The following is an 11385-nucleotide window of genomic DNA, read 5'->3' as shown; positions in this document are numbered from 1 at the left end:
AAGTTGCATCGCTAAATACACTGTGTAATGCCATAGTAGTGTAATACTACGTGGTAATAAAAACTTTCCAACGACTATTATTACAGCATTCCACCTGTGAACGGCGTGTATCGTGGGGCTATGCTGTGTGCTTGCTTATCCGTCAGGCATGATAGCGTGTAGCATGACTATTCATCTAGCATATTCATTAGCATATTAGCATAGCCGTTTGTCACAACTATTACACAACATTTTCATATCGCTGCGGCTGGCTAAATTCAAATCCATCATCTAAACGTATTATCCTTATGTTAATAGCTGCTTACCTGGTGCACCGGCAGCGGCTCACTCAGTCCATGACCCTCGGGTTCGGACTCATCATCTCCTCCTCCCTGTTCATGGCTAGGTCCGTCACCCTCTTCCACCATCTGTGCTGTCTCCATGGGTGGATCGCTACAGCTAGCCCCCTCGCCCTGTCCACTGGTGCTGGTGGTGCTTGATTCACCTGAGGTGGAGGGGGCTCCCGAAGCACCTCCACTGAATATGTCAGTTATTTTAGCACATTTTCCGGCGTCTGCGGCTAGATTTTTGAGCCTTTTGGCCCTGAGCTTTTCAGCTCCACCTTTAAGTTTACGCTTTGGTTTGTCCATTGCCGTCTTCCACTCTCGCAAACTCGCGCATAGCTAAATACAGGGAAGAGGTGGGCCGTAATAATCGGTTCTGCCTCAGATGGCGCACTTGTGCACTTGACTTCAGCAGGCACCGTTTCAGTGCGTATGGCGGCGTATTGGTTAGGTTACCCACCGAATAGTGCCGAAGTGACATCTGAGACACAAATTTAGTACCCCCCCCCACATGCATGGGCCGAGGGCCGTCAACATGACATCGTGGGCCGCCGGTCAGTTGTTTTTTTTTTTTGTTTTTTTTTTTGAAAAAAAACAACAAAAAAAACGGGGGAGGCCGTTCGGTCCTCGAGGGAACTCGGCCCACCGGGAAAATGCCCGGTATGCCAGATTGCCAGTCCAGCCCTGCTGTACTTGCTCATCCCTACTCACTTCCCTATTTGTGTTGTTTACATCAGCTGTCTCTTCATTTCCAGTATTGTATTTATGTGTCTGACTTCGATCAGGAAGTTGCCCTGTGACTCGGAGTAAGTTAGAATATAACATTAAGAAAATACTTAGTCGTCATGTAGGGACAAAGACGTGTAATATATTTATTAGGGCTGTCAGTTTAACGCGTTATTAACGGCGTTAACGCAAACCCATTTTAACGCCGTCAATTTTTTTAACTCGAGTTAAAGCAGAGCTGCAGCTGCAGCTTCAGTATCTGTGTTTCGCCTCCAGTCTGACCTGCTCTCGCTTTTTGTTTTAATATTTCGCCACCTAAAATATATATTTTAAAGCTATTGTAGCGTCCCACAGGACACGGAACTTCTTCGTGGTTTAGTAACTGGTATTTTCCTCTACACGAACATGTGCATCTCTCGCTGTTACTCCGTCACTCGCAGACATCAACACTTCACTTCCTCATTGATCCCCGATCCCCCCATCCTATTGGTCCAAACAGTCACATGTCCCACCCAGACCCCTTCATGACCGTCAGACATCAGAGCGCTCCTTCAACAGTGTTTTACTGAGCATACGTCAAAACCAAACATAAACATAAACCCAGTCCGTTACACTATTAGGCTGCAGCTATATGTTTTTATTTATTTAAAAATAGGGTACTTCTTATTTCATACATTTTCCACAAATAAGGGGAGGACTCAAATAGCCCTACAAAGTTCTGTGTTTCATTTATTTCAAAGTAGGCCGACACCTGCCTGTGTATTTTGTTTGTTTGTTATTTGTTGCTTGTCTGTTTGAGTAGCTAAGAAGTCGTACGCTTACCTTTTATTGGTAACCTAACTGTTATGGTTCATTGTTTCTGAAATAAGAGGACTGACTGCTATGTTCACAGCAAACTTGAAAAAAAGAAAATATTAAGCCATGGTTTAACTGCACTATAGGCTGAGTCCTTGTTTACATGAAATGTGCACTTTATAATTTTATTTTGTACCGCCCTGTTTGGCAATGTTGTTTTTCAATAATATAAAACATTTGCATAAAGCAAGCCAATCCACTCTTCCATGTTGATAAGAGCATTAAAACGAAAGTAAAATTATGGAAAAATAATAAATGAAGGAACATTCAGAATAGATACAAATTTGCGATTAATTGCGATTAATCGCGAGTTAACTATGACAAAATGCGATTAATCGCGATTAAATATTTTAATCGTTTGACAGCTCTAATATTTATTAGTGATCCATTTGTGTACGATTCTCTAACAACAACAAACACAGTAATGTCAAAAGGAAAGCGAAAGAAAAACAGATTTAATGAGTCAGCTCCGTCGTCCGTGCAGTTATCAAACTAAACCTTCCCGTTCTCCCGCGTTAGAGTCAACAACAGCTTGTGATGTTTAAGATGCAGATATTTCAGTGTGATATTAACATTTAATTATTAATTCGGTTTGTTTAACTTAATCTGTCTGAGATAAACATCTCACCTGAGGAAGTAGGCGGCTCCCCTCCTGACCGCGGCCATTTATTGTACAGGACATATAACAATGAATATCCAATGAGCATTGTCCAAATGTAAAAAAGTATTTTAAATGCAAAGCAGTGGCGACTCAAAATACAAAGAATATGTTTATCAATAAGGCTTCTAATCTTCCAAGCGCTTTGACATTTATGGCTACGGCATTCAATAAATTTGGTTATCAAAATAAAATATGAAACATTCATATTTAAAATATTAATATTAAATCATAACTTTAGTTTGTTAAAGTTCTCTCGGGGCACCACCCTTCAAAGAAGGGAAAAGATAGCCAATTTATTGATTGAGATCAGTCACATTTAGATCTAGTTTACTTAGATATATCAATACTTACTATTACAGATTATATAATGAACAGTGAGGGTGTATAGAGTTCTTTAGAGTGTAGAAGTTGAAAAAATTCACTTTAACAACATTAATGAAAGAACATTTGTGTAAGAAAAACATTTATTATGAACATAATAAAGTATAAAAACACAAATTAATAACAAAACGTACTAACTAACAAATATGTGTGTGTGTGTGAATTAAAGTGTTCTCAAAATGGTGGCTGGCCACAGTTCACATCTTGATAAGCATGCTTTCAAAATGGTGGTTTGGCCCACTAAGGTTTACAGCCCCCACCCCTTTCTTCTGAAGTGGGGGATTAGGTAAGTAGGTAGAGAAATAGGTGTCTGTGTAAATGCTAATTAGAGAATGGAAGATTCAGAGAGAGAGAGCCTGTGAAGAGCATTACAAACTAACCTTACTTTCATTTAACTTTAACACAATGTCACTACATATATCAAACTTATAAACACCACACAGACTCAAATAAACAGTCTTTCTTAGCTCAGTATAATAATAAAGCCCAGTATGTTACCAGTCCTTAGAAAGGGAGAAAGTTGCTGTGCAGTTGCATCCCTGTGATGTCTCTGGTTTGGTCGGAAGGTTGAAGTCCTTGCGGTGCTGTTGAGCTGTGCAGTTCAGTTGCTTATTGAATCTTAGTTCTTACCTGCAGCACATTCAGTCGCTGCTAGGAGTTTGGAAGCTTTGATTTGAGAGGCGGTTTCCTTGATGAGATGAGGTGGGAGCTGCAACTCTGCGTTCCTCTAGTTGGATGCAAAGAGAAGGGTTGAGCTGGAGAAATCAGGTTTCTCCCTCTGCAATGCTGGAGGAAAGGCCGGTAGCTCACTCCTTGGAGAGGTTGATGTAAAGAGGAAGAATTTGGGGCAGATCTTGGTCTTATAAAGGCCCGGTGACCTCACAGGTCATGGGCCAGAGTGACCAATAGGAGGTGAGCATTGAGCCTTTTCACACCTATAGGTGAATTTGCTGAAACAAAAGGAATCTGTTGCCCCCTGGGAGACTGAGTTCCTTGACTCTCTCAGAACAAAGAGAACATGTTGTACCCTGGGAGACTGATTCCCTTGCCTTTCTCAAGACAAAGAGCTATGCTTGTTCCACATGTAGGCCAATAAATATGCTCTTGGTTCCACAAAAACCATATCCCAACACTAGTTCAGGTTTTCATCGCACTTTTCCTCCATCAACATTTTGCTATTCACAAATCTGGTTGTGTATAATTCTCTACATGTTGTCATCTGTGTACACTCTGGTGACATGTATTACTCTTCCTCACTATGCACTCCCCCCCCCCTCATTCAAAGCCTCAGCTCTGTGCTCTGCTTTATTCTCTCACTGTCAACATCAGCATCTCTGAGCTCCGAGCTTTCACATGCGGCGGGGTCACCTCAGGTCTGCCGTTTGTCAGCTTTACTACCTGATCATGAGTGATAGGACAGTGGTTTTTGTGGAACCACAGGCCTCCTTTTCGGACTACATGTAAGTCAATGCCGGAAACCACTTGTTCTCTTTGTACTTGAGAAAGCCATGGTACTCAGTCTCCTAGGGTTTCTCAACTTCACACAGAGGTGTGAAAAACCACATGGGTCAACTCCTATTGGTCAGTCTGGCCCCATGACCTGTGAGGTCACCGGGCCAATATAAGGACCGATCACCCTCTCTTCTACCTCTGTTTCCACCAACCTACCGAAGAGGCATGCAGCCAGCGCTTTTCTCCTGCATCGCCGACGGGGGGCGGGGGGCCTAGCTGCTCTAGCTCAAATCTTCTCTTCCCACCCAACGACAGGAGGTTAGAGGTGCAGCTTCCAACTCATCTCTTCAAGGAAACCTACAGGCATCTCAAGCTTTTCCAAACTCCTGGCAGCGACTCGATGTCCTGCAGGTAAGTTTCAACAAGAGACGGAGCCCCACAGCTCGACAGAACCGCGAATACAGAACCTTACGACCAACGCAGACACGTCACAGAATTGCGAACGGAACTGCAACTCCCTTTTCGCCTTTCTAAGGACTGTTAACATAATCTGGGCTTAATAATTATACAAGGCTGAGCATGACTGATTATTTAAAGGGGACATATTATGAAAATTCCACTTTTGTAGTGCTTCTAAACGTTAATTTGGGTATCTGACGTTAATTTAGGATGAGGAGGGGGGGAGAGAGCTGCGCCTTACAGGCACGTGCACAGATAGACCCCTAGTGGTGCTCAAGCACCAGCCCTTTTTCCCTGGAGGAGAAAAGTGCCCTTCTGCTGGAGCCCAATTTTTTCTTCATTCATCAATAATTAAGAATAAAAATTATTCTCTCTGTCATCAATTCCCCCCAATGTGTTTTGATGTCTGACGGGGCATTTATTTGAGTTATTGTGAGAATTTTGCCCCGACATGCTCCGCGGCGCTCACCAGCCCCCGCTGGCCCCTCCCTCCTCCTGCTCCTCATGCAGCTGAGGGCCAAACGGCTGCAGCCACTTCTCCTCTGACCCGCAGCATCAGACAAACAGGTGATGAGGCTGTGTGTGCAATCCCCCACGTTTTTTGGTGATAAATTAACCACAACATTAGCGCTGCTGAAAACATTACGTCGCAACTCGTCCGACGTATCATTAAAAATAAAAAAAAACAAAATACTCAAGAAATCCGTGATTTCAAAGCCTTTTCCAGCTGTTTACTGACGTTTGTCATGTTTGGCAAACAGACAGACAGACAGACAGACAGACAGACAGACAGACAGACAGACAGACAGACAGGCAGGCAGGCAGGCAGGCAGGCAGGCAGGCAGAGAATTTAAAGGCAGTTTTATTGTTCTAGAAATTAGACAAGTTCACTAGTTTTGTTTAATTTAAAATCGTAATTATTGGAATGAAAGGTAGGTCTTAAGTTGAGCTACATGACAGTCTGGTGAGGTATATTGTGGTTTATTATTAGTGTAATGCTGCTTATACTTCCACTCTGTCAGAAAACAGTAAACAAAAATGTGTGTTTACTGTGTTGTCAGCTTTATAGAGATTATGTCAGTCACTCTTGATTATTATGCACAACATTGATTAATCTCATTTCAAATTTTTTAGCATAATGCCAGAAAAGAGACTCCAAAAGCAGAAGGACAGGGAACTGCAGCAAGAAGCTCAGGGTAGCAGCTCTCTTTTATATTGGATCAGGACATCAACTAGTAAAACAAATGAGGGAGAATCAGTAAGTTTTTATTTATTTATTATTATTGTAAATAATTTTGGCGATGGTTGCCCTTTTTCAAAACAGGTCAATCTGAGGGCTGTTTTAGACAGGGTAAAAAGGGTGCTGTTTTAAATGATCCTTGTGGTATTTTGACCAAAAAATGTTACAGACATTTCATAAAGACCCCAAGGAATCATATCAACTTGTGGTAAAATGGGCATAATATGTCTCCTTTAATTCTCTGGTGATTATAAGTTAGATATTTGTTGTGGTATTGTGGTTATAAGTTATATGAAAGTAAGGTTAGTTTGTTATGCTCTTCATGGTCTTCTTTGCATTTCATTCTACCCTCTTTGTCTAATTCAGCACCAACACACGCATATCACTTCACCTACTTATCTCCTCCCCCACTTCAAAAGAAGGGGGGGGGGGCTGCGACCATTTTGAAAGCATGCTGAGGAATGTGTGAACTTTTGATAAAGCCACCATCTTGGGAAGCACACTGATTTACATGCACACACACACTCACATCTTTATATGGTTAATACGTTGTTAGTAATTTGTGTTTTTATTAGGGCTGGGCAAGTTAACTAGTTATTTACGAGTTAACTCATCACTTATTTAACTCAACTAATTATTTTATCTCGCATTAACTCAGGTTTGATTATTTATTGTTTTATTGTGAAAGTCAGGCTTTTATTTTGTGAAAGCCTGTTGCTGACTGCTGCGGAACCGGAAAAAAGAAAATAATTGGCGGATAAACAACCATGGATAAGGGTACGGAGCTTTTACATGGCCATTTTCATTTTAAAGTCCTTCCAGACGGCGGAGTCGACAGAACCAAAGTTATTTGTAACCACTGCCAAGGTGAATTTTCTTATCACCGGAGTACTTCCAGTCTAAAATATCACCTGAATGCAAAACACACAGTTGATATCAGCAAATCACTCAACGAAACAGCGAGTGGAGCGAGGCTTCGGCAGACTACGTTAGACGCAGGGAGGAGTATACATTTTTCATAACGAAGAGGATAACATTAATGCCCTGGCAGTGGCATTGAGCTTTAACTTTGTATTTGCTTTGATAACATTGTTAAGTTGATATTTACACTGAATATTTTATTTAACTGCTACTGTATTAAATGCTGATGTTAAAAGTGTTTGCACAACAAATGTTATGGCACTTTCGTTCATATGGCAGAACATTGAAAATAAAATTGCGCTATACACTACTTTTTAATTCATTATTGGATTTTGCATATACAAATGCGATTAATCGTGATTAATCAGGGAAATCATGCGATTAATCGCGATTAAAACTTTTAATCGTTGCCCAGCCCTAGTTTTTATACTTTATTATCTTCATAATAAATGTTTTTCTTTCACAAGTGTTCTTTCATTAATGTTGCATAAGTGAATTTTGCCAACCTCTACACTGTCAAGAACTCCATAACCTTCACTGTTCATTATAAAATCTTTAATAGTAAATATTGAAATTGCTAATTGAACTAGATCTAAATGAGACTGTTCTTAATCAATAAACTGGCTATCTTTTCCCTTCCTTTGAAGGGTGGTGCCTCGAGGTAACTTTAACCAACTAAAGTTATGATTAAATATTAATATTTTAAATATGAATGCTTTATATTTTATTTTGATAACCAAATTTATTGAATGCCGAAAGGCACGCCATCTTATGGTATCACTTTTAATGCATTATTGCACAACATGAGCATCACCATTGTGTTTTCCTACGCTAAGATAATTAAAGTGTCCTTGCAGTGTTAAATCTGTTAAAACAAGAGGACATCAGATCTGTGCATTTGCCAACGCTCAGAGTGGCTCCAATTTACAGGATATAACCAATATTTATAATAATGTATCAAATGAGAACATGAAAAAAGTAACATTGTTAAAAAGGGGTTGTTTGTTGTGATGGTACAAAGAACTATTACATCAATCACCTCAACTTTAGTAAAAGTTGTCGTGAAATAGTTGGCGACTGAAGAACTGAAGGTTTCTGGTTCAATCCCGTTGTAACAGGCCAAATGAACCTACCCAGATAAAACCTCGGTATACTTTGGCCCAGGCCAGAGTATGCCCCGGGTATAAACTGTCCTAGGCCAAACTATACCCGGGGGTGTAAAATAGCCTAGGCCAGACAATACCCCTCCAGGCAGAGGCTGGTCCTTCCTATAGGCGAAAAAGGCGGTTGCCTAGAGCGCCCCCTAGAGGGGTGCGCCAAAACTGCGCCTAGCTAAAAGAAAAAAATATTTATAAAACATTGCTGGGCAGAGTTTATTGTGCCCCTTCTATTTCTCCAACCAATATTGTGACATTAAAAAAAATATTTAACATAAGGGGTAATTTAAAATAAGGGGCTGTTTGTTGTGATGCTACAAAGAATTATTACATCAATCACCTCAACTTTTAATGAAAGTTGTCCTGAAATAGTTGAGAACTGAAGAACTGAAGGTTCCTGGTTCAATCCCGGGTTCCAACCAAAGATCAGCACCAACGAGATTTCAATGTGTGATGGAAGAGATGCTCATGTTGCATCGCTCCTGGAGAAGGATAAAACAAGTATTATCTTAAATGTGAACCTTTACATTCAACTTATTTTATAAAGACACATGTAAATAGTTGAAACAGATGAAGTCGCCATTACTGAATTATGTTTTGAGTGTGAATCCCTCCAACGGACAAAGTGAGTAACTAAAGTTACTGTCGCCTATGAGGTGTGTTGTTGGCGAATGTTGTGGCTCGTGACTCTGTGGTGATTTAACGTTCATATGACGTTGTGTTATAGTTGCCGATATAAAGCCCTCACACACAGCTCCTGCTCAGAAGGCTGCACAGACCTCAGCTGAACACCTTCACTCCAGGGATGGTTTGGTAAACTGGGTCTTGTTCTCTTATGTCTCCTTCTAATTATTTGTCCATGCACGATGTACTAAAATAATGTGTTTTGTGTTTGATACCCGTTGATTCAAAGAGAGATAATCCCTTGTTGAGTTCTGCATCTGGTTTTAGAGCTGAATGAAGTGTGGCAGTGTCTGAAGGCTTATTACATTTGGTTGTGACAGACAGAAAGATGTCTGCTAACATCACCATAGAGTACAAGATGAATGATAAGATCATGTTGATTCAGGTCTTTGTCGTTCTTTTTCTCTGCATTAACCTTCTGCTAATTACGACCTTTTTCACCAAGGAGGTCTTCTACACCACCATGCGCTACGTCTTATTTGCTGTCACGCTAATGTCCGACTGTCTGTTTTTATTCCTGACTGACATCCTGCTCATTTTGAATTTATATAGCTTTACGATACAAAGGTGGTTGTGCCTTATTATTATTATCGTTTTGTCTCTGTATGCTTTTGTGACACCAGTCACTCTGACGGCGATGACCCTGGAGCGCTACGTGGCCATTTGCCTGCCGCTGCGTCACGGAGAGCTGTGCTCCCCACGCAGCACTCTGCACGGCATCCTCATCATCCACATCCTCAGCTCTCTGCCCTGCATTGTTTATCTCTCCATCTTCTTTGCATCAGCCTCCTACGGCTCCTACAGCCAGGGCAGAGTGTGCACTGCTGAAATCTTCATCATCTACACGTGGCAGGGTCACCTCAGATCAGCGATTAGTCAGTTTTACTTCCTGATCATGTGCATCACAATCGTGTTTTCCTATGTTAAGATAACGAGTGTGGCTAAAGCTGCATCAGGAGAGGACAAAAAGTCTACATGGAGAGGACTCAGAACTGTGGGGCTTCACGCTTTGCAGCTGCTCCTGTGTCTCATCCAGCTGTGGTGTCCTTTCATAGAAGCTGCTTTGCTTAAAATCAATTTCATTTTATTTATCAATGTCAAGTACTTTAATTACATTAGTTTTATTCTTGCTCCAAGATGTCTGTCTCCTCTCATTTATGGCCTCAGGGATGAAATGTTTTTTCATGCCCTGAAAAGATTAGCTCTCTGTGGTTTGCGGAAGAAACACTGATCAGATTTGTATTATTAACAAATTGTCATGATGTTATATTATGAAATGTATTTTTTTTTATTTTCGTCTCTGGCTTGATTTATATTGCTATTGTTATTTTATCTTTTTTTTTTTTAAATCTCAAGGAAATATTCAGTTGGATATAACAATGAAAATGTTGATTGATTAACATCCAATACCACTACTTGTATTTTTGCTGACAATATTTGCAAACATTGTATTAAACTCAGCTTGCCTTAATCCTGTCTGTCATTGACCTGTCAGTACAGAGAGAATTATAAAAACTTCAAACAGGCCTGCTGTGATATTTACAGAGTGGCTATCTATAAATTACCTGAAAAACAGACATCTTTAGAAATACTTCTCAACGGAGAGAACAACATAAACGAACTAACCTCTGCTCGCTGGCCAATGATCATCTGCCAGATTGAGTCCTCCTCGTCTTTAGTCAGTTTTCCAATTGATGTCAGGTATTTTCTTTGCAGAGCATTGAGTATGTGCACAGCCTGTTCACAAACATAGGGAGAACGTGCACAGTTTACATTTAAATCAAACACCAACTATGGGGACGGAGGAGCACATACAAAGTTTTCAGGAAAATTGACATTTCTTTAACTGTAGTTGATGATTTCAGATTTTTCTTTTAATTTCCCCTGTCATGTCTTGGGAGAGAAAGCCAAAGTCACAGAGATCGTCATTCTGAAATCAAACCACAACTCTAAAAACTGCTTATCTATCAATTAAATAAGTGTGGAATTATATATAGTTATAAATATATTGTGTTTTCCAGATTGACGTATAGAACCGACCTTCACCTGCTCTGCTTTCAACCCTTGAACTATTTTAAGTTTAGAAACTGACAGATTTTAGTTTATATATACACGTATAACAAAACATGTTAACATACATAGGAATTCAATAAGGAAAAAACTGTTGACCAAAAGGCTGCAGACTTACTTTTGAATACTCAGTGATGGCCTATATGAGAGCTAAGGTGGCTTGTGAGAGAAAAGTGGTTGAACTGTCTGTAACCAGAGACGCTGCTCGTATGGTTTAATTACAGACTCATTTTAGTTCAGGTTTTCATCGCACTTTTCCTCCATCAACATTTTGCTATTCACAAATCTGGTTGTGTATAATTTTCTACATGTGGTCATATGTGTACACTCTGGTCACACATATAACTCTTCATCACTTCCACCTCTTCCTCATTCAAGGCCTCAGCTCTGTGCAATGCTTTATTCTCTCATCGTCAACATCAGCATGTCTGAGCTTCTACAAACAACACAGGGTTT

The 11385-nt window shown here is 40.4% G+C and overlaps 1 protein-coding gene across 1 annotated transcript; it reads left to right on the top strand.

The window, feature by feature from the left end:
- The first annotated feature begins 9217 nt into the window (after nt 1-9217).
- Nucleotides 9218-10090, top strand: LOC133002964 (odorant receptor 131-2-like). Its single transcript, XM_061072554.1, has one exon. It carries the CDS (start codon nt 9218-9220, stop codon nt 10088-10090), a length of 873 nt encoding a protein of 290 aa, XP_060928537.1.
- Nucleotides 10091-11385: the final 1295 nt, after the last annotated feature.

The sequence above is a fragment of the Limanda limanda genome, chromosome 6 (genome assembly GCF_963576545.1).
Source record: "Limanda limanda chromosome 6, fLimLim1.1, whole genome shotgun sequence".
Taxonomy (NCBI): domain Eukaryota; kingdom Metazoa; phylum Chordata; class Actinopteri; order Pleuronectiformes; family Pleuronectidae; genus Limanda; species Limanda limanda.
This window is presented reverse-complemented; position numbering and strand designations above follow the sequence as displayed.

Excerpts from the sequence above, each read along its gene's own strand:
- LOC133002964 (XM_061072554.1), top strand. The coding sequence starts at position 9,218 with ATGAATGATAAGATCATGTTGATTCAGGTCTTTGTCGTTCTTTTTCTC.